Genomic DNA, 25,141 nt, shown 5'->3' on the forward strand with positions numbered 1-25,141 from the left:
TGTGTTATGTTATTTTGCTGTTCAATTTATACATGGATGGGGTGGTGCGAGAGGTAAACACGAGTGTCATGGGTCGGGGATTGGAGATGGTCAAAGAAAATGGAGAAAAGTGGGAGATAAGCCAGTTGTTGTTTGCTGATGACACTGCTTGTAGCAGGATCAGATGAGGGATTGAGTAAGTTAGTGGCAGAGTTTGGGAAGGTGTGTGAAAGAAGAAAGTTGAAGATAAATATGGGTAAATGTAAGGTAATAAGATGTACAAGGGGAGAAAGTGGCAGCAGACTGGGAATATTAACCCCTTCCATACGGTGCCGCATACGTAGTCGGCATGAGGAGCAAGTGGATACGCGAGGCTGCCATATCGGCGTCTTGATTATATTTATTGTAGTTGCCCCTGCGTAATGACATACTCTCTAAACCAGTGGTTCCCAAACTTTTTTCTGTCATTTCCCCCTGCACCCAGGTCAACTATCCAGATTTCACCCTTCATGTGTAGCAGGGAAAGAGTAGTTCAAATAAACTGTGACTATTTACTAATTTATTTTTTAAATGTACAAATATACTGATAAACAGGCATTCTCTCTCTCTCAGACATGAGAAAATCCATCAGAGATTTTTTTTAGTTAGTACATACATATACCAAGGCTTTTCCCCCTTACAAGGGAGGTAGCCAAAAAAGGAAAGGCATAAAAACACTCCCACCCATTTCACCCCTAAATACACTCCACACCCCTCCCACCCTTCCTCTCATCTGAGCACCTCCTGGATGACGGGTCATCCCTGCACCCTGCCCACCGCCCTGGGTCAGAAGCAGTGTCGCAGGTAGTTTAATTATTTCCCCCTGGTAGCTTCAAATTTCCCCCCAGGGGGAAATTCCCCCCAGTTTGGGAACCACTGCTCTAAACTGTCTTCATCACATTTTCTATGGTTATCAATACTCACGGGTGAAAGAGAGAACGATCGATATAAGCGGTGACTATACTTTATGATGCGAGTATTATTACGATCCGCAAGAGCCCTGGTGGCACTCGACCTGTAGCTGAGGTGGTGACCCAATCGGGACAAGTGGCCAAAATGACCCTCAAAATTACCAAAGGGGTTAACCCACGGATTTGGCCAAAAACCGTCATGTCTCCGATTTGGCCCAAACTTACTCCAGATGGAGAGTGTCGTAATAATACTCGCATCATAAAGTATAGTCACCGCTTATATCGATCGTTTTCTCTTTCACCCGTGAATATTGATAACCATAGAAAATGTGATGAAGACAGTTTAGAGCAGTGGTTCCCAAACTGGGGGGAATTTCCCCCTGGGGGGAAATTTGAAGCTACCAGGGGGAAATAATTACATTACCCACTAAAAAAATCTCTGATGGATTTTCTCATGTCTGAGAGAGAGAGAGAGAATGCCTGTTTATCAGTATATTTGAAAAATAAATTAGTAAATAGTCACAGTGTATTTGAACTACTCTTTCCTGCTACACATGAAGTGGAAAATCTGGATAGTTGACCTGGGTGCAGGGGGAAATGACAGAAAAAAAGTTTGGGAACCACTGGTTTAGAGAGAATGTCATTACACAGGGGCAACTACAATAAATATAATCAAGACGCCGATATGGCAGCCTCGCGTATCCACTTGCTCCTCATGCCGCCTATGTATGCAGCACCGTATGGAAGGGGTTAAGGGAGAGAGACTGGAGGAAGTGGATAATTTTAGATACATGGGTGCAAATGTGGTGGGAAAGGGAGGAGGGGAGGTGGAGGTAGAATGTAGATTGAGAGAAGCAAGTAAATGCCTTGGTGGATTAAAAAGTGTAATGAGAAATAGACATTTGAGAATGGATGCTAAGAGGAGATTGTATGAAGGAGTGATTGTGCTGACAGCACTGTATGGGGCAGAAACATGGAACATAAGAAAGAAAGGAGTTTGAATGTGAGATGAGGTGCCTGAGAAGAGTGAGAAATGAGGAGATGAGGAGGAGAATGGTGCTGGAAAGGGAGTTGAGAGACAGGGTTGATGAACAAGTATTGGGATGGTTTGGACACATGGAAAGAATGAGTGAAGAAAGAGGTGGAAGAAGTGAACATGAGGGGGCATCCAAGGATGAGATAGATGGATGGATGGATGGGGTAGGGTGGGCATCGGGTGAGAGGGGGCTATCTATTGTGGGGTGATGGAAGATGGCAGAGGATGGGGGTGGGTGGAGAGTGGTTGTGTATGGATGATGCTATGGTACATGGGGGTGGGGTGGGGGAGGTAGGTGTGTGTGAGGGGTAATCTGACACAGCCCAAAAGGATTTCTCCATCTTCTCTTGTTCTGCGGGGAAGGTCGCCGATTGGGTGGGGGGGTCCTTGCTGGGGATTTGCTGTGTCTTGCGGCACTGCTTCTGTGTGGGGTGGCCCGTTATCCAGGAGGAGCTGGGATGAGAGGGAGGGAGGGGGGTGAATGGGAATGGAGTGGGTGGGAGTGGATTTTATGCCTTTGTTTTTTGGCTACCTCCCTTGTAAGGCGGAAAAAGCCTTTGGTGTATGTATGTAAATATTTTACCTGTTTACCTGCCTTCCTATCTGATCTTTGTGTTTATGACCACATACATATATGGTGGTCCATCATTCTGTCTCTTCCTCTCTCCCTGCATGACTTTTTTCCTCATATCTGTCTGGTAATTTCCATATTTTATAATGCACATTTTTTCCACCCACCACTGCTTATTTACAATGAATCTGTCACAACACATTTGTCACCACCTCACAGAGGAGGAAGCCACCAAGGTTGTGGAAGCAGACAATGCTATGGAGATGGAAGAAATTAACCAAGACAATAAGGTAAGTCAGAATTTCTTGAAAAACCTTTTTTTTTTTTTTTTCTTCTTTCTTTTCTCTTCAGCACTTCCTCAATTCAGACATGTTAATGTGAACTGTGTCCCAGTCTTATGAGTTCCTGGATGCCACAGATTTCTTGCAAGATATTTGAGGCAATGGTTTGTTTGACTCATGAATTACTTTTCTTTGTTGTGGTTTTAATTGCACATTATATATATCTACCTTGGTATACCACAGTTTCTGTGTTCACTATGCAGTATATTCAGTACTGTCTCATAACATCATCCATACTGAATAGCACTTTATTTCTTATTTTGGATGCCACCAATTAATCTATTTCTCTTGCATCATTCTTTCAGTAATGAAGGGTTATAGCTTATCTTGATCAACTACTTCCATATCATATAATTTTTATACCAAATGCCACCAGGCCACCAACATTTCATTTATCTTTGTGGTATTTTGGTAATTCTTCAATTATAAAGGGGTTATTGCCTATCCTGATCTGATTAACTTCGATACTAGGTGGCAATTTTTCCTGTATTCAGGTGTCTATCAGGATTTTTTCAGTTATAATTAAACACACACACAAAAATAATGAATGAAGGTTTTGCATTGGTATGGGTCAGAATACAAAGTAGCGGTGAAAGTAAACCAGCTGATGTGTACTGGACCTTGCTGCATTGCTTTTGACCTTAGTATGACAGAGATGAGGGATGGCCCTTTATCCACAAGGTGCCTGCTGAGATGGAAGGTGTTTTGATGAGTGTGGGTTAGATGTGTGCTTTGATTTGGCCACCCCTTTTATATGGGGGCAGATGGCCTTTTGGTATGTTTATGTAAATTAGATAGATAACATGTTAGAACATATTTACCTAATTGTATTTACAATTGGATAAAAGCAGTAAATCAATCTTTTGCCCTGGGAAGTCCCTCGTGTAGGAGTCCCACAGCTCCTAGGTAACTGGCAGTGGCTGTGAGATTGGACTGCAAGTCAGTCAAAGAAGAGGTGTCTCATTGTTTGGAAAAGGCAAGAGCGAAATTGGGTATTATTTGCCTTTAGTAGCCATTTTCTCTCTCGAAAGGTTTTGAAAAATTTCTACTCTTGCTACAGATTTGTTTTTTTGTAGGGCAAGGGTTTAATGAAATTTGTTAATATTACTGGTTCCTGAGAAACATTTAGAGATACACCACAGAGATGGCAGATGCTCTCATACACTTGTTTGAAGTCCACAAAGAGACGATACTGATTTTTATATTCCCAATATATTTTTATTGTCTTAAAAGTAAAAATATGGTCTCCCATCGACCTTACGCTTTTGAAACCACAATGATTACAATATATAGAACAGAATTGAAAAGTATACAATATTCTTTTTTCTCATACTTCTTATTTTTACCTATTGACATAGTTCGATTTTTGCAGGCACCCACTGTAATGCTGTCATTGCGTCATCGTGGGTCTAATATTTGGCGTCGTCAAGGGAGAAATAGAAAGGAAGACGATGGAAGTAAGAAGAACAGTATTGCCTTGTTCAATTTATGGTTCCATCTATAGTGTACATCATTTCTATTAGAACCCATAAAACTGTTTCCAGAAATCAAAAGAATTTTCTGGACAATATAATTTCTCTTTCTATGGAACAGTGGTAAGACTTGCCAAGACTATACCAGTTACCTCCCTGTAAGACTTGTATCTCACTTACCTAATTTCTTAGATTTCCTGATTCTTTCATTGCTTCTGTTTCACTCTTCAATCCCCCAATGCACTTACTTCTCTCACTCTACAATCTACCTTACCTAAAACCACTGGCTCTGCTCATTTTAATCCTATTAAGGTTGTTGCACTTGCACCTTCTCATTCCACATATGCACTGTGAACTTTGACCCTGTGCTGGAGGTGCCAACTGTGCATCCCTATCTGCACAGTTCATCAGAAGCAAAAATCCTACAGCAGATTTATATGTAATATCTTACATCCACACCCATCCCACACTGTTGGGTAGAGAGCATCACTGAAAAGCTGGCACCACCTGGGAGTCAAACCCAGGACTTCCCACTGTCTGGGCAGGCGTGCTTATTGATTACCCTACAGTTGCCTCTAGAAATGTGCACCACTTCAGAATCCTACTTGCTGCACCATGTTGGGTAGGGAGTGTCACTGAAAAGCTGGCACTGCCCAGGAATTGAACCTGGGACCTCCCACTGTCTGAGTAGGTGTGCTTACCAATTACACTACAGTCATCTATAGTACTCACCTACACAAGGTACACTGTATTCTTTCCACACACACAACCAACAATCAACTGGCAACACCCCCAGATTAATCCTTTTACAGGCAAAGCCAGATGAAAACATTGCCAGTTGATTAGATTTGGGGGTGGATAGCTACTCAGGGCCACAGTAGAGGCAAAACATTGGTGGTTCCAATGATTGAAAGAAGGTAAAAAGGTGACTCAATAGTGGTACTCAGGTCGGTAAAGGGAATATATAAAATAGACAGAGATTAGGCCTTTATTTAAAGCTGAAATTAGGGAGTTGACTCATACATACATGCTATTTTTAAAGGGATGAAATTCATGATTGGAATGAGTAAAAGATAAACAGTGAAGGGCCAGAACTCCATGAAAGGTAATGAAAAAGACCGAAAGCACAGGGTTTGAGCTAGAAGTCTGAGATGAGCAGACCCCTATAGCTCAAAAATCCTACACTCAGAGCTATGGAGACTTATTTTGTAGACCAGATTTACTATACTGGTAACCTGTTACTTCATATTAACCCTCTTACCAAATATACAGGTTATTTCTGTACTTTATCCATAAATATCTGGTACTTGAAAGTTAAATGATCATCATTAGCATGTTGTTTTGCATCACGAGTACCATCTATTGGTACATCATGCTATTCATGAAATGGGAAGTAGGAAGGGACAGTAAAAACAAAAGAAATTATACAGTACTGATGATATTTTATCTTAAAAACTATGTTCACATGGAACATACAAACGTTGTGATAGTTATAAAAGTTTACATGATATACATTAGAATTAACAAAGCAGCTGAGAAATGTAATGATACATGTTAATTTGAGACTGTATATATAAGGTGTGGTGCGAGAGGTGAATGCAAGGGTAGTGGGTTGGGGATTGGAAATGGTTAAAGAAAATGGAGAAAAGTGGGAGATAAGCCAGTTGTTGTTTGCGGACGACACTGCACTTGTAGCAGGATTGTAGGAGGGATTGAGGAAGTTAGTGACAGAGTTTGGAATGTGTGTGAAAGAAGGAAGTTGAAGATAAATGTGGGTAAAAGTAAGGTGATGAGATGTACAAGGGGAGAGAGTGGCAGCAGGCTGGAAGTGAGTATTAAGGGAGAGAGACTGGAGGAAGTGGATAGTTTTAGATATTTGGGTGCAAATGTGGCAGGAAAGGGAGGAGTGGGGGTGGAGGTAGAATGTAGATTGAGAGAAGCGAGTAAATGCCTTGGGGAATTAAAAAGTGTAATGAGAAATAGACATTTGGGAATGGATGCTAAGAGGAGATTGTATGAAGGAGTGATTGTGCCGACAGCACTGTACGGGGCAGAAACATGGAACATAAAAGAGGAAAAGAGAAGGAGTTTGAATGTGTTTGAGATAAAATGTCTGAGAAGTATGATAGGGGTTACTAGGCTAGATAGAGTGAGAAATGAGGAGGTGAGGAAGAGAACAGGGGTGGTAAGGGAGTTGGGAGATAGGGTTGATGAAAGAGTATTGGGATGGTTTGGACACTTGGAAAGAATGAGTGAAGAAAGACTAGTAAAAGAGGTATGGAAGGCAGAGGTGGAAGGAGTGAATATGAGGGGGTGTCCTATGATTAGATGGATGGATGGGGTAAAAGGGGCATTGGGAAAGAGGGGAATGTCTGTTGAGGAAGGATGGGAGAAGACAGAAGATAGGGGTGAATGGAGAATGGTTGTGTATAGATGATAATGTGATGCATGAGGGGGAGTGGGTGGAGGATGGGGGTGAGGGAGTATGTATATGAAATAAATTGACACAGCCTAAAGGAATTTCTCCCCATCTTCTTTTCTGCACGAGGGGATGGAGAGAGGGGGTTGCCGATTTAATGAAGCGACCTTGCTGTGGATGTGCTGAGTCTTGTGACACTGCTTCTGACCTATGGCAGTGGACAAGATGCAGGGATGACCCATCATCCAGGAGGTGCCAAGAAAAGAGGGTAGAGGGGAGTGGAGTATATAGGGGATGGAATAGGTGGGAGTTGGTTTCTATGCCTTGTCTTTTAGCTACTTCCCATGTAAGGGGGAAAAAGCCTTTGGTATATGTATGTATGTATGCATATATAGTAATAAGACAGCTTATAGAAAATAAGGATGACTATATATGGATTATTAGAGGGATTACTGCATCACCATTGTTAGTCCATTACGGTAGGCCTGAAAAACTAGGGCCGTCTTTTACACAAGGTATATTAAGATTCTAGATTGTTTATGGCCAAAAATAGGGGTCGACTTTATATAAAGTCAGCTATTACTCAAACATTCATGGTAAGCAAATTTAAACCCAGGTATAGTAATTGGAGAAAAAGAGACAGCACCCCACAAGTTTAGCTTCTTCCCTGTATATAGTATTGGAGTCTATCCAAGATGTACTCAGTAGTTTAGATGAAGAACAGCTGAACAGCTGCTACTCATGGTACTGAAGCCCATTTTCCCCAGGTAGTACTTGACTGCCCCATCATTACAATTAGGTAAACACAATAAAATAGATATATTATTGGCTTGAAAACTGACACCATATGTCCCGGATGCATTCAACTAATGGAGGACACAGAACATCTTAATAGCCCAACATTCACATAATTCAGCATAAATTATATATATATATATATATATATATTCCTTTAGAGGTTGTGGCCAGATACCTCAGGGTAATGGGACTCCTGTATAAAAAAAAATGAAGCTATGTAGAGATGGATTCATTGTATATGTCCTACATTACTAATTGGATAACTATATTGCAGATTTGCCTTCAGAACGTCCCCCCTTACTTCCATACCCTGCAAAAGTGAAGCAGAGATTAAGCAATTTCAGGGATAAGGTAAGATGATGATATTTACGCACACTAAGAGGTCACTTATATTCTACAAGTGTGATCTTTGTATGTAACTGTTATAAGATTTAGATATCCAATTATCTAATTTTCTTTTGTTTCACTTATCATTCATATGTTAGCAGAGGTGGATTGATCACAAGTTTGACTAGGCTGCAACATAGGTGATCACACTTGAAGTGGTCTTCATTTGATAAAAAAAAATATGAATACTGATAAAGAATGCTATAATGTCTAAATTTATGATCGTGAATATTTATCTTAAATAAAACAGGGCAAACTCATTTAAAACATTTCATCTTTTGAGGAGGCTAATTATGGGTACTTACAAATGTTGGTCCTACAAGATAGACTTCAGAGAGAATCCCCTCCCTGCTGCTGCCTGTCTTCAAAACCTGTCAGCACCCTCACATCTGGAGGTGCAGCCTAAAAGGCTGCTGCTGCACAGTCACCATCCAGCACTAAGACTGTACCAACAGGCTTAGCCACTGAAACAAATTGCTCCAGATGCAACCATTACATAGAAGATACTGAATATCTCATTTTACACTGCTCCACCCTAGCTATATCCAGACAACAAAATATTTCTTTCTTGAGTGACTCGTGGGCCAATCTGGTGGCTGTTGCTGGTTACCTGAGAGTCATGGGCCTCCTTCAAAAGAAATCTGGGGTGTTGGATTGATGGATTGATCCAAAGATTGGGTGTTGGGCCCTTAGGGCTGTACCCATCAGTGTCCAGGGTATATTTACCTAGTTTACATAAGATATACATCAGAATTAGCAAAACAGCTGAGAAATGTGGGAGGTATTGCAGATATATGGGATAGGAGGAAAGCTTTCAAGAGTTTTTATGAGAGTAGTAGGGCTTGTATTAGAATAAGAAATGTCTGTTGAGGAAGGATGAGAGAGGACAGAAGGTAGGGGTGAATGGAGAAGGGTTATGTATGGATGATGCTGTGATGCATGAGGGGGAGTAGGTGGGGGATGGGGGTGAGGGAGTATGTGTGAAAAATAAATTGACACAGCCTGAAGGGATTTCTCCCTGTCTTCTTTTCTGCACAAGGGGACGGAGAGGAAGGGGTCACTGATTTAATGAAATAGCCTTGCTGTAGATGTTGTGTCTTGCAACTCTGCTTCTGACCCAGGGTAGTGAGTGATATGCAGGGATGACCCAGGAGGTGCCAAGAGGAAGAGGGTTGATGGGAGTGGAGTATGTTGGGGATGGAACAGGTGGGAGTGGTTTTTATGCCTTTGTTTTTTGGCTACCTCCTATGTAAGGGGGAAAAAGCCTTTGGTATATGTATGTATATTCTTTACTGGCAGCCATATTGAAAAATGGTCCTGAGCAGGGTTTGAGATGGCCCCATATCTGACAGTCTTCATAAGAGTGTAGTGTAACATTCTGCCAGATTTAATTATTTTTACCGAATTTGAACAGTTTCATGATATTTTGTCATTTATCCACCTGACTACTATAATGGTATTGGGTTAGGTGTCCCTAGGCTTAGATTCCAACCCAAATTCTCCAATGTTGGATGAAATCCACCCCTAGGCCTCGAATCCAACCCATCCATTGACTAATGAAAGTGTAGCTTTACAGGCACATGTAGCTTACCTGTCCTTGGTGTTTTATCAAATATAGAAACAAACATCTAATAGCCAGATGAGAAGGGAGAAGTGTATACTGTACAGAAAAATAACCTTAATCTCTCTTATAAGGGGTGGTGGCCCAGTGTGATGAATAAAAAGATAATGATAAAATCAAGAACTAATACATACATACATACATATACCAAGGCCTTTTCCCCCTTACAAGGGAGGTAGCCAAAAAGGAAAAGGCATAAAATCATTCCCATCCATTCCATCCCTGAATACACTCCACATCCCTCCTATCTTAGCACCTCCTGGATGACGGGTCATCCCTGCACCTTGTCCAGTGCCCTGGGTCAGAAGCAGTGTCGCAAGACACAGCACATCCACAGCAAGGCCGCTTCATTAATTCGGCAACCCCCCCTCTCCATCCCCCCAGTGCATAAAAGAAGACGGGGTGAAATCCCTTTGGGCTGCGTCAAATTTTGCTCACACATACTACCTCACCCCCCATCCCCCCACCCATTCCACCTCATGCATCACATCATCCATATACAACCATTCTCCATTCACCCCTGTCTTCTGTCCTCTCCCGTCCTTCCTCAACAGACATTCCTCTCTTCCCCAAAGCCCCCTTCACCCCATCCATCCACCTCATCCTAGGACCCCCCTCATGTTCACTCCCTCCACATCTGCCTTCCAGATGATAATGGAAGAGAAGGCAGTACGGGGAAGATGGGCAGAATATTTTAGGGAGTTGCTAAATGTGAAGGAAGATAGGGAGGGAAAGATAGCTGCAGTGGGAAATGCTTAGAAAATGACTGTGATGAGTGAGGAAAATGGAGGAGAAATAAGGAAGGATGAAGTGGAGGCAGTTGGTAAGATGATGAAAGCAGGTAAGGCACCTGGTCCGGATGGATGCCATGCAGAATGTCTAAAAAAGAGGTACAGTGATGGTGGACTGGCTGGTGAGGTTATTTAATGTTTGCTGGAGAGAGGGTAGAGTACCGGAGGACTGGAGAAGTGCCTGTATAGTTCCACTTTACAAGGGAAAAGGGGACAGGTGTGAATGTAGTAGTCACCACTTCCATACGGTGACGCCTACGTAGTCGGCATGAGGAGCAAGTGGGTACTCGATGATGCTGACGTTGGCATCTTGATTATATTTACTGTAGTCGTACCTACGTAATCTCCATTCTCTCTAAACTGGCTTCATCAATTTTCTATGGTTATCAAAATACACGGGTGAAAGAGAACAAATGATTGAGCACTGACTTTATTTTTTATAATGCGATTATTATGACACAACATCGCACGTCGGGCAGCTAATGCTGCCAGACGTGCGATGTGCCCGGAGTGAAGAGGTTAAGTGTAGTTTGGAAGGCTTATGGGAGGATCTTGATTGAGAGGATTAGGAGAGGAACAGAGGGAGTAATTGGTGAAGAACAGTGTGGATTTAGGACGGGTAGAGGTTGTGTAGATCAGATTTTTGTGGTAAGACAGATATGTGAGAAAGCTATAGGAAAGGGGAAGTACAGTATGTCTTTTGGGCTTTTATGGATCTGGAAAAGGCTTACGACAGGGTAGACAGGAAGGCCCTGTGGGAGATTTTGCGGATATACGGGATAGGAGGAAAGCTTCTAGGAGCTGTCAAGAGTTTTTATAAGGGTAGTAGAGCTTGTGTCAAGATTAGAAATGAAGAGAGTGAGTGGTTCAAGGTAAAGGTGGGACTTCGTCAAGGATGTGTTATGTCGCCCTGGCTGTTCAACTTATACATGGATGGGGTGGTGCGAGAGGTAAATGCAAGGGTAGTGGGTCAGGGATTGGAGATGGTTAAAGAAAATGGAGAAAAGTGGGAGGTGAGCCAGCTGTTGTTTGCGGACAACACTGCACTTGTGGCAGGATCGGAGGAGGTATTGAGGAAGTTGGTGACAGTGTTTGGGAGAGTGTGTGATAGAAGAAAGCTGAAGATAAATGTGGATAAAAGTAAGGTGATGAGATGTACAAGGGGTGAAAGTGGCAGTTGACTGGAAGTGAGCATTAAGGGAGAGCGACTGGAGGAAGTGGTTAGTTTTAGATACTTGGGTGCAAATGTGGCTGAAAAAGGTGGAGTGAAGGTGGAGGTAGAATGTAGATTGAGAGAAGTGAGTAAATGCCTTGGTGGATTAAAAAGTGTAATGAGGAATAGACATTTGGGAATGGATGCGAAGAGGAGACTGTATGAAGGAGTGATTGTGCCAACAGCACTGTATGGGGCAGAAACATGGAACATAAGAGAGGAAGAGAGGAGTTTGAATGTGTTTGAGATGAGGTGTCTGAGAAGTATGATGGGGGTTACTTGGCTAGATAGTGAGAAATGAGGAGGTGAGGAGGAGAACAGGGGTGGAAAGGGAGTTGGGAGATAGGGTTGATGAAAGAGTATTAGGATGGTTTGGACACATGGAAAGAATGAGTGAAGAAAGACTAAGAACTAATAGATCAGTCAATCAGTCAGTTAATCAATCAATCAGTCAGTTAATCAATCAACCAGTCAATCTCCCTACCACACACTTTCAAAGCCCATAGACATCCTTATCTCCACTTTGGCTTGGATTTGACACTTGATCTTCAGACCAGGGCCAAGAGCTCTCCCAGTCAAATTCAACAAAATTTCCACCTTTTCACAAGGAGAACTAGTAACTGGTAACTTTGCCTCTGACCAGTGACATAGAAACAGCCACACTCAAAACAGCATAAACATCTGTTCATTTCTTCTTGAAGAGATCTACGAGAGGGCCTGAGGACCATTGATGGCCACCTTCGATTCATGGATTTCTAGTTATTGAAACTTAATGCCTGATCACAGGAATTATCTTTATTTAAAAAATTTTGTCATGTTGTATTGATAACATGCTGAAGTAGAAAATATAAGAATAACTACAATCAAGATTATACTGACCGAAGCACCTAAAATTTCCCAGCATTTTATAAATTATATGCATTCATGAAGACAAATATAGTTGTTTTCTAAATTTCCTTGATGCAAAATCTGACATTTAGTTAAAAATATGTTTTGTGTGGAAATTATATTGTTATCTTTGATCTCCATCTCTAGTTCAACCAGAAGAAACTCCTTAATGTACCTGAGGAAATGGTGTCCCAAACAAACCCAAGTTACAAGATTGATGAAACTTATGTAAATGTCGAGGGAGAGTCCAATGAAGAGGCAGTGTACCAGAACATCTCTCAAGGTCCCAGGTAAGCTTACCAACATGATGTTTATGAAAATAATTGTTACCATTGTGATGATACTTATTACTAAGAGAGGTATGGAGTGTAGTAAAAGATAATGTATAAGTGAGAGCAGAGAATGCATGGGTTTGTTTCAAGGAGTAATGAGTGTACAAAGATGGTGTCTGGCATGCTGGGATGAGGAGGATAGGTGGGAGTAGAAGGAATGGGAGTGAATGGTGGAATGAATAAAGGTGAAGGCAATGGTGGCAGAAAAGAAGTGTGAATATGAAGAATAGTTGTAAGAAGAAATAAGCATATGAGCAGTGTAAAGTTGAGGGGGTGTAAGCAAAATTCAGTATTAGGGAGAGCAAGTTGATGAGATATACAAGGAGTAATGATTGTGGCAGGCTGGATGAGCTAGAAAGTTTAGAAGCTATAGGAACTAGAGAGACCAATGGGATTGCACATGGGACTGAATGGAAGAATGGATGGGGAGTTGAGTTACAGAATTAAGGAGGTATATAAATGCCTGGAAGGTATCAGATTGCAGTCTAGTTTCAAAACAATCTAGAACTTTCCATTTGTGATGTTTCAGTTATTAAAATCTTTTGGATTTTAGAGGTATTTGGATATTGGATTTCTCAACTTGTACAATTAGATCAATTAACAATTAAATTTTTCAATTGCTTCTTCAGAGCCCCAGCACTGCCCCCACGGAAGCGCTAACAGCACTCCATAAGTACTGAGGTATGCCAGAAGAAAGAAGACTTGAAGAAAACGTTCATTGCGTCTTTTTCTGTGATAGAAGAGTTGACTCGATAAATGTTTGATCTGTTTTTAGACCCAGGGCAGTGGACAAGGTGCAGGGATGACCTGTCATCCAGGAGGTGCTAAGATAAGAGGGAGGGTGGAGGGGTGTGGAGTGTATTCAGGGATGGAATGGGTGGGAATGATTTTATGCCGTTTCCTTTTTGGCTACCTCCCTTGTAAGGGGGAAAAAGCCTTGGTATATGTATGTTTTTAGATGAGTTTTATGCAAAGTCTAATTGAGTGACAATTGATGTAGCTTCTAAAAAAAATATTTTGTTTCTCAAACTTAATACAATGTTATTCAGAGTACAATACTGAAATGACAAAAGGGCAACACCATAGCATTAGGGGTTAATAGAAATATTGTAGCTATAATTTCTTTTATTAAACATTGATGAATAATGTCCAGAATGACACAAAATATGTAGTGTCATCATACCAAAGGGGTTAGTCAAGGGTAATACTGTCTTGGCTGAATAATGTCATCAAGTACTAGCTTAAAATATCAAGACAGTGCAAGAGGCAATACGAGGAAATTCAAACTAACATATACTATTGTAGATTGTTTAATATCATCCAGGTTGAAAATTGGTGGCTACACGATAATAGATGGATTAATTATTTTGTGGAAACCAAGATCAAAAGAAACATTGGTCTACAGCTGAGTAATGGTAGATATACTATGTGGAGACATGGAGGGGAAAAAAAAAAAAAAAAAAGGGAGATAGGGTTATGATAGTTGTGATACTCAGTAAAGGCAAGGCAGAAGCAATAAATCTTTAAGTTAGGACTAGATGGCTAAATAGAAGAGATCCCATGATAGTATATATTTCAGCCTAAGATGTGGGCTTGGAATCAAGCTAAATAGCAGGAAATATCGTTAGATGCGCCTTCCCTCCTAAAGAAAACTATTGAACGAGGCGAGCATATGAACCTAGTGTAGGATTTAGTAAAGAGGTAATACATTGTTGAATATTGCAATGGACAACACAGTGATTTGATGAGTATAAGACATGATTCAGGATAGAGGAGATGACACTCGTGAGATTGGACTTGCTACTTACGAAATAATCAGACATTAATGATTCGTTGAAGTACCTTTGCTCCACAGGGAAAAGTGATAATGTAGATTCTCAATATCGATGGATTTTTTTTTATAAACGGTTTTAGTTATCAACAAATTTATCTATAGATGGTTTTAATCATCGATGGATATTCTACCAATAGAAAATGACGATTTCCTTAAGAAAATAAAAGGGGGGGGGGAATGTGCATCCTCAGTTTCCATGTCTTCCTGTTAGGTGTCACTGGCATCATAATTGTACATCATATAGTAATTTTTTTTAATGACCTAACAAATATGAGGCGAGATGGCATGAGAGGGATGACAATAGCGGAAGTAATGAATCACAGCAGAAAGTAGGATTACTAGATTGGACTACAAGTAGCGAATCGAGTTGATTTTTAATGACATGAACTACTTTATTTTTCTTTATCGTATATGTGAATTATTCATAAATGGGAGGGAGGGTGGTGGGGTGTGGAGTGTTTTCAGGGATAGAATGGGTGGGAATGATTTTATGCCTTTTCCTTTTTGGCTACCTCCCTAGTAAGGGGGAAAAAGCCTTGGTATATGTATGTATGTATGTATGAAAATTGATTAAGCCTGATTTGTATGCTATTTATGAAATATATTTCTGTGAAAAGCATACTAATCAGTGGCATTGCTTTTGAAGCTAGACACTAGCATCTTTATTCACTACTGAAATGACATGGCAGCATCAAACAGATGATGCAAAAATCATAAGAAGAGTGAAAAATGAGGAGGATGGTAGACTATTGCAAAAAGATCTAGATACTATTTTTGCATGGAGCCAAGAATGAGAAATGAAGTTCAATACCAAAAAATGCAAAGTACTGGAAATGGGCAATAGCAGCAAAAGGCCATCCTTAAACTATTCCTTGGGAAGTGAACCCATTACAAAAGCAAAAGGGGAGAAAGAACTGGGAGTCTTGATAAAGGACAACCTGTCACCTAACAGACATATGAGCAGGATTGTGGGAGAGACATGCAGACTGCTGCAGAAGATTAAAGTCGTGTTCCACTATATGGATGAAGGGATGATGAAAAAACTCATTGAAACTCTGATACATCCAAGACTGGAATATGCATCAGTAGTATGGTTCCCACACAGAGTGAAGGATATAAGCAAGATTGAGAGAATACAAAGGGCAGCAACCAAACTGGTCCTCAGCCTGGCAGATGAACCATACAAGGAAAGACTAAAAACACTGGAACTGCCAACTTTGAAAGATCAAAGTGAAAGATTGCATTGACAGAAGAGATCATTGGAGCAAATTAAGAAAGACCACATGTCCAAAGGATGTGAAGAAATAGTTTTCCATATAGATGTATAAATGTGGAATAGCTTAGAAGATGACAGCCCAAGCTCAGAAAATAAACGAGTTCAAATCTAAGTATGATAATTGGACATCAAAGATATAGATTAAGTTGTAACTGTACATGAATTTGAGTCTAGGTATATTAGAAAATTAGAGAATAAGAAACAGAACCCAACTGGCATTGCTCCTTTTCTGTATACTACAGTTAGGTAAGTACATGCATGATGTACCCATACCAGACATCTCAGAAATACAAATATCTTCCTATGTACATGACAACAATTACATGCACACACCATAATGCATACAAAGCTGCAGAAGTACTACAACCATACCTAAACACACTCAACACCTAGTTCACTACAGACACAAAATAACCCCAACCAAATCTAAAGCCACACTTCTCACCAATAACACAAATACATATTACACCTTTATATCAACAACAATGCACATTCAAGATTCTTGGCATAACATACAATGCATCCATGTCATTCAAACAACACATCACAAACATAAAAACAAAATGCACACCTAGACTTAATGCACTAAAATCAATTACAGATACAACATATGGACAAAAAGAAACTAAAACTACAATATAAAATGCATACACTGATGAATTATGAGAGCCCCACATGGGCCCCTAATCTCACTGAGACACACTTCAACACCCTTCAGACCATCTACACCATGAAACAAGTCCTCAAATTTAAGGATCACCATGATATGAGAGGCAAACAAACACTTGCTGCAGCCTCCACAAACACACCACACCCACTACACTACACTACATAACAGAACACCCAAACACACCTAGAAACCTCAAAACAACACCCAAATACCTATATCACACACAAATACTCTTCTCTTCCTCCACAACTACCAGACACCAGCCTCCAGAAGCATATCCATAATTATACCACTTACTACTCCATCAACAAACTGAAAGACAATACATTGCTGCATGCCAGACTCCCTGATATCCAATCCTCTGAATCCCATCTCCCCTGACAAGAGAAAGTCCACCTGGCCAGACTGCGGTGCAGCCACCATCCAGCCATTCTAATCTACCAGAAGAGGCTGGATGACCATTGCAGATAACTGTCCAGGATGCAACACTTCATCCTATAGAACACATTATAGAAGACTGCAATAGTATGATTCTGTAATAGCATGATTCTGTACAAGAATCATGCAGTGCATACCAATAACACGATATACTCTCTATAAAGGATTTGTGGGAAAACACTGTTTCAGCCATGGTGTTCCTTAGGGAGACGGGAGTGCTCAACCAATTTAGAAAATGACATCAACAGCTGCAGGTTTGTCAATGATTAGTTGTGACACAGGGAAGGTAGCTAATAGCAGTGAGGCATTTAAAGAAAATATTAATTTGGCTGTAATAATTACCAAAATCTTCCAATCTGTTTTTGCTAAGGAATATTATTTTTGTAAAGGAGGTAGGTATGTTAGAAGATATAAATGTATAAGTGAAGGAAATGCTCAAACTATTGAATTCACTGGATGTGAAAAAAACTTTAGGGCCTGATGCGACCTCAAACTGGACTTAAATGATGGAGGGAGCACTTGGCAGATAAGATTCATAGCCTAATTGTGTGGTCATTAAAAGGAGTGGGGCACAATGGTTGGAAACTGGCTAACATGATATCAGTTCATAAAAAGGGAAATATAAAAATACCACATTAGTATATTTGTGAGGGAATTTTGAAAGATTAGTGGGTTAATACCTTGCAAAAATTAACATTTTGGTGGACAATCAATTTGGTTCCAGAAATGGAGTCGTATGAATCAAGCTTTTGCTCAAGTGGTTGATGTTCTGCAAGAGAGGGGGCTGGGTGGGTTGTGGAGGACTAAAAGGTAACCTATATGATCTTTCTGCATTGCTTCTGACCTGGGCAGGAAACAGGGATGACAACTCTTGGTCCATGAAGAACTATGATAAGAGGAAAACGAGGGTGGTGGATCAGAGCGGGTGTGTGCCTTTGACTTACTTCCCTTATAAGGGGGATGCTAATGACGACATTCCCTAGGCTGTCTGGCTGAGCAGTCCAATCTCCCTGAGGAACACAATGGCTGGAACAGGGTTTTCCCTTAAGTCCCTTATAAACTATATGCTGTGTTGTTGGCATTCATTATTGTGTACAGTGCAGTCTCCATAATGTGTAGAATAGCATGCGTTCATCCATCCACCTCTACTAACAAAGAAAGGTTGGATGGTCGCTGCATTGCAGTCTGGCCAAGTGGACTCTGTCCTCTTGGGGGAGAGATGGTTCAGAGGGGTAAATGTCAGGGGGTCTGGCATACAGTAGAGTGAGGTAAGAAGCCCTTGGTATACAGTTAGATAGATTTGACTGGATGAAATATTTCCTGAAAGACAGGTACATGATGACAGTAGTAAATAACAGGATGGAAGGCTATGACTAGCAGTCCCACAAGGGAATATTAGCACCTGTAATGTTCCATCTCTCTAAATGACATGATGGAGGGCTGAAAATAATACACCAGTATGTTTGTGGGTGATGCAAATATCAAAAGAACTGGAGAGTGAGAGACGAGGATAACTATGTTTTTACAAAATTATCTAGACAATACATATGCTTGAAGTCGAGCATAAAGTGGATTTCAACAAGAAATGCAAAGTATCAGAAATGGGCAATAACTCAAAAAGATCTTCATTGAGTTATATAATGGAAGTAAAACAAACACAAATGATGAGAAATATCTAGTATTGATCAGGTGTAACTTATCAACTGACAAACATCAATAAAGTGTGGGTGACATGGATTGATGAAGGGAGTGGACAAAATTGACTGAAAATCACAGTTTGGGACTGGGAAGCATCACAAAATCATGGAAAACTTGAAAAATATCATTTATGAAAGTGTATAAAGCAGTGCTCTATTTTGTACTGATGTGTAAATTGAAATAATTTGGATAATATAACCCTAACTATAACCATAAATGAATCTAAATATGATTAATAGAAAATAGCATAACTCCTTTCATTATACTACAGTTAGGTGAATGCATGTATATACAGAACAAAATTACTAGATGTGCCATTTTCTTTTATAGTAAAGTACTACAAACAATTGAAGACTGATTTCCATGAACTTATTACCAAGCCTCACTATTTTCAATTTCAATTTTACAAATTGAAATTTAAAAATGGGAGTGATTTTGTGCCTTTTCCTTTTTGGCTACCTCCCTAGTAAGGAGGAAAAAGCCTTGGTATATGTATGTATGTATGTTTATTCAACCACCATTTCCCCCCTCCAATTAAAGATTTGCACATTTCATATCCTAAGCAGCATGGGAGGAGATGGCAAATCTTTATACCCAAGATACTGAAATGGGAGGAGTGGCCAAGTGGAATCTATTTGTTCTAGATATGTATGCTTTGACTCGCCCCATATATATATAGGGGAAAGGGTCTTTGATATATTTATGTACACTCCGTATTAATATTTAGGTTGGTGTTCAAATTCTTTTGTTCAATATACCAAAGCTTTCAATAAAAAGTTTGGATAACACCTACAAGTCTTTAATTTTTAACAACTGAAATAAAAAAGATGTTTTGGAAAGAAATTAAGAGAGGAAGAGGCAAATCAAGTGGAGAAGAAAAGGTAAAAGGTGCAGATGGAGAGATGATAATGGAAGACATGGCAATAAAAGGAAGATGGGCAGAGTATTTTGGGGAGCTGCTAAATGTGAAGAAGGATAGGGAAGAAAGGTAGCTGTGGTGGGAAACACTAAGAACATGATAGTGATGAGTGAGGAAAATGGAGGAGAAATAAGGAAAGATGAGGTGAAGGCAGTTGTTAAGTTGATGAAAGCAGGTAAGGCACCTGTTGGATGGATGTCATGCAGAATGTCTGAAAAAAAAAAGGAGGTACAGTGATGGTGGACTAGCTGGTGAGATTATTTAATGTTTAAGAGAAGGAAGAGTGCCTGTATAGTTTCACTTTACAAGGTAAAAGGGTATGAGTGTGAGTGTGGTAGTTTTAGAGGGATCAGTTTGTGGTTGGCTTATAGGAGGTTTTTGATTGAGAGGATTAGGAGAGGAACAGAGGGAGTAATTGGTGAGGAACAGTGTGGGTTTAGGACAGATAGGGATTGCGTAGATCAGATTATTGTGGTAAGGCAGATATGTGAGAAAGCTTTAGAAAAAGGCAAGGATGTTATTTGGACCATTATGGATTTGGAAAAGGTTTAAGACAGGGTAGACAGGAAGGCACTGTGGGAGGTATTGCAGATATATGGGATAGGAGAAAACCTGTTAAAAGCAGTCAAATGTTTTTACAAGAGTAGTAGAGCTTGTGTTAGAATCAGAAATGGAGAGAGTGGTTTGAGGTAAAGGTGGGGCTTTGCCGGGAATATGTTACTTTGCCTTGGCTGTTCAATTTATACATGGGCTGGGTGGTGCAAGAGGTAAATGCAAGAGTAATGAGTTGGGGATTGGAGATGGCTAAAGGAAATGGTGAAAAGTGGGAGATAAGCCAGTTGTAGTTTGCTGACAACACTGTGCTTGTGGCAGGATCAGAGGAGGGATTGAGGAAGTTAGTGACAGTTTGAGAAGGTGTGTGAAAGAAGGAAGTTAAAAATAACTGTGGGTAAAAATAAGGTGATGAGATGTCCAAGGGGAGAAAATGGCAACAGACTGGAAGTGAGTATTAAGGGAGAGAGACCGGAGGAAGTGGATAGTTTTAGATACTTTGGTGCGAATGTGGTGGGAAAGGGAGTAGAGGTAGAATGTAAATATAGAGAAGCAAGGAAATGCCTTGGTGGATTAAAATGTGTAATGGGAAATAGACATTTGGGATGGATGCTGGGAGAAGATTGTATTTATCTAGTTGTATCTTATGGGAAGGGGAACTAAGCTCGTGGTGTCCCGCCTTTGTATCTTGTAGTGTCTAGTTTGCTCAAATTCATGTATGGTTTTTGCATGCACTATCATTTTGTCCAGTTTGTTCCAAGTGTCCACCACTCTGTGGAAACTGTTTTTCTTCAGATCTCTTTTATAACCAGGGCTGTGGATTCAGAACACAAAACCTCCGATTCTGACTCCGACTCCTCTATTTTTGGCACCACTGACTCCGACTCCGACTCCTCTTCATGTAATTTCCAACTTAAATTTTTCAACTTTAAATATCCTTATTTCAATAATTCATTGTTAAAAAGTATAGAGGCGAAAAAGAAGGGGAAAGGAAAGAAAAGATAATATTATTGCATTAGTATACAGTTGAAATCATGATTATCCTACTGTTTGGCAACACAGCAGTGGGAGAAACACCAAACTGAAGGAGTGATGGAAACGATGCATATGGAACTTGACAGGAATATTACAGCTCCAGTGACTGTGTCAACAGAAGGTGTAAAATTGAGGTGTTAAATTTATTCAAGTAATACTTTGGATGTTTATCGGTCTACGTATAAATTTGAAAGCCAGCGGTGCACGAGGACATTTTGGGGGTTTAGTGGAATGACCACGAAGATAAGACGATGAGATTTATTACATTTTATAAAATTAAGGAGGTGCTAAGATGGGAGGGAGGGTGGAGGGGTGTGGAATGTTTTCGGGGATGAAATGGGTGGGAATGTTTTTGTGCCTTGTCCTTTTTGGCTACCCCCCTGGTAAGGGGAAAAAAAGCCTTGGTATATGTATGTATGTATGTATAAGGAGTGTGCACTACATAACTCTACAGACTAAACGAAGGCCTTATAAAGTGTAAATCTAACTGGAGTCGTAGTCGGTATATTTTTACAGACTCCGACTCCAGTGACATATTAATTACTTCAGACTCCGACTCCACAACTCTGACTCCGACTCCACAGCCCTATTTATAACTATTCTTTTTTAGTTTCTTTTCATGTCCTCTTGTGTTTCTCTTGTCCTAATTTAGCAAGTCCTCTCCATCAAGTATTTCTGTTTTCACTTTCCTCAATAATTTAGTATCTTCTGCAAAGAAGCTCATGTAACATTCCACATCATCATCCATGTCATTCACATAAATAGTAAACATTATTGGAGCCAATACAGATCTTGTATTGTGCTGACAGCACTGTATGGGGCAGAAACATGGAACATAAGAAAGGAGTTTGAGATGAGGTGCCTGAGAAGTATGAGAGGGGTTACTAGGTTGGATAGAGAAACAAGGTGAGGAGAATGGGGGTGGAAAGGGAGATGGGAGATAGGGTTGATGAAAGAGCATTGGGGTGATTTGGACACATGGAAAGAATGAGTGAAGAAAGATTAGTAAAAGAGAGAGTTGTGGAAGGCAGAGGTGGAAGGAGTGAACATGAGGGGGCGACCAAGGATGAGATGGATGGATGGGGTACAAGGGGCAAGGGAAAGAGGGGAATGTCTGTTGAGTAAAGGATAAGATACAAGATAGGGGTGAATGGAGAATGGTTGTGTATAGATGATGCTGTGATCCATGAAAGGGAGTGGATGGGGGGTGAGGGTGTGTGAAAAAACAATTTGACACAGTCTGAAGGGATTTCTCCCTGTCTTTTTCTGCATGGTGTAACCATTATTATTAGCTCACATGCCATGCACATAATCCACACACATGTAAGATGGTACTCTTCTTTACTAAGACCTCCAGTCTCCCTGACCTCGCATTTTCCCAATCACAAAACACATGTCTCAATGAATGCTAACATTTCACAACATGATGCCATTGAACCATCACCCAACAAGTAAGTACCTAACATCACCAGACAGATCCATCGACCCCTTACCCCAACTACATTATCATGACTTCAGTATATATGCCATAACTAACCGCAACCACAAATAATAATACTAAACCCATCTCTATGCAACTAACACACATATAATGTATATTTTATCACACATTCCCTAGGATGCAACTATACCAAACGTACTTACCCAAGTGTTTTTTCCATTTTATAAACTATGACTGCACTCGTCATATAAAAAAGAGGCAGCCTAGGTCAGGGACCAAGGAGATTCTCTCCTTCAGTCTAGAGGTAGGGGAGACATTCTCTGAAGCTGTAAAATAAAGTACCTGCCAATAAATAGAAAGTCTAAGACTTTACACCACCCGCCAAAGGACCCCTTTTATGTAGCAAACCTGCTGTTACATAATTGGTAGCAGGGGTGCTCCCATGCCCAGAAGAAGGGTACCTAAAACTGTCATCTTCAGCCAAGCCACCCAGACCATGCTTACAAAAAAAGAAAAAAAAAAATTGGGTTACATAATTGGTGGTGAAATCGACATTCAATATCAAACCACCTGGTGGCAGTTTGCTACCAATTGAAGACTCACCACAATATACCCCATAGCATGTCTGAGCAGCCATTTACCAGTTAAATGACTGAATTGTCAATCCGGATCAGTGATTCCTGACAACACAAGACATAAATCAAAGCATCAAACTTCAATCACACCACAAGCCCAGTACATCAACATCAAGACTTCAAACAATTTCATTCAGCACCGCACACTCACCTCCACCCACTCAAATCCTCATCGCCACCTGAGACAAGTGGCAGGTCACAACCCAGCGCGCTAAACTCTGCAGTTCCCTGGGAGAAACACAACTATACCCCACCCCTCCACAAACCGTCCCCTATGAGACGACGATCGGACTTCTAGGAACATCTGCCGATCGCCACAGGTGTGACCTGCAGTTGTAGCATAAATCACCAAAGTCCAACCGAGACTTTACATTGCCCACCAAAGCACCCCTTTTATGTAGCAAACCCATTGTTACATAATTGCCAGCAACGGTGGTCCAAGAGTACTACCCACGCCCATCAAAAGAAATTGCTCACACCCATTGTTACATAATTGATAGCCATCTTAGAATAGGTGGTGAAATAAAAAAGCATTCCATTTCAACTCTCATCTTCAATCAAACCGCATCTATATGCCACCCTTCCACCCCCCACCCCCCAAGGTGACAATCTGACAAGCAATGCAAATCGCAATCTCAGCAAACAATCCACTTGGTAATACTGTTGACCTCTCTACTTCTAGAACAATCCCAGGCAACTTCAATAAGCCGTGAGGGACCCAGCGCACCGACTTGAAGGTCGACTCGGTACCACACGACCTCCAGGCCGATGAGACTTGTCAACGCAGTGTCGAGGCATCTCCACATACTCCATCACTAACCTCATCAGTCATTATGAGTACCAAATAACATACATCCACTAATCCCCTTTTAATCTTTCTAGTTCATCTCATATGGAGCCAGGTGAGAACCTGCCCTGCACCCCCTTGATATCCAACGAGGACCAGGGACATCACATCAGTTGAGCGAGGCCAGGAGGCATTAGGCCTTGCTACTCGTGCTGGTCAAGCTCACCCCGCTTAACCACCTCACGCAACCATCTCCCTCAACCACCCCATCCACCACCAACCTCCACCCAAGACATCAGCAGACCAAAGAAACAACAAACTCAGCAATTATGGACACCAACCACTACACATTCAAAAGAGGATTATCAGCCCATCAACCCAATAAAAACAATTTTTATAACTGTGTATACACATAACTACACAAATATATATAAACATTCAATATAGAAAGTTACAAACCAATACGTACATCCACATTAAACAGACTCCACATACTAAGAGGTAAAGTGATTCACAGCCAATCATTCAAATCAAAAGCATCCAACAGAATCGATAAGACATTAAGTTATCATTACACAACCAAGTCTTCAAATCCACATATGTTTACCAAAATAACTGTACATATCAGCCAACAACAAACTTTAACACATACTACATACCTAGAGATAGATCTACACATAATACCAAACTCATTGTAAACATATCAAATCTCAGATATATAAAAGTAAATAATTACACACAAAGCATCTCCCAGTACAAGATAGCTTTTCAAACTCATTCTATACAATATCAAAGACAATACACCTCTTAAACACAAGCTACAATATCACCCCTGCCATCATGTACTCAAATAATTAACCCAAATATATCAACTCAATATCACATTAACCTTAAACTAAATCAGATAAATTCACACCCAACAAAATGTTCAGCTCAGCATATTCTACACACACCTGCAACCACTTTTTCTGCCCTAGGGAAATCTCACAAGCTGTCACCCAAAGCCAACACATAACAAAACATAAATCAAGGAAAACACAATGACAAATCCCACAATG

The 25,141-nt window shown here is 40.6% G+C and overlaps 1 protein-coding gene across 4 annotated transcripts in view; it reads left to right on the forward strand.

Moving 5' to 3' along the window:
• Positions 1-19,502, forward strand: part of LOC143021951 (dual oxidase maturation factor 1-like) — a 57,010-nt gene extending 37,508 nt beyond the window's left edge. For all 4 annotated transcript variants that reach the window (XM_076179868.1, XM_076179870.1, XM_076179869.1 and 1 more), the window contains 5 exons: positions 2,756-2,826; positions 4,250-4,334; positions 7,841-7,917; positions 12,614-12,756; positions 13,428-19,502. In XM_076179868.1, the coding sequence (XP_076035983.1) occupies positions 2,756-2,826; positions 4,250-4,334; positions 7,841-7,917; positions 12,614-12,756; positions 13,428-13,458 (407 nt within the window). In that variant the 3' untranslated portion in view covers positions 13,459-19,502. The remainder of the gene's footprint in view (positions 1-2,755; positions 2,827-4,249; positions 4,335-7,840; positions 7,918-12,613; positions 12,757-13,427) is intronic.
• The last annotated feature ends 5,639 nt before the right edge of the window (positions 19,503-25,141 follow it).

The sequence above is a fragment of the Oratosquilla oratoria genome, chromosome 43 (assembly GCF_046742065.1).
Source record: "Oratosquilla oratoria isolate Oo_2021 chromosome 43, ASM4674206v1, whole genome shotgun sequence".
Lineage (NCBI taxonomy): Eukaryota > Metazoa > Arthropoda > Malacostraca > Stomatopoda > Squillidae > Oratosquilla > Oratosquilla oratoria.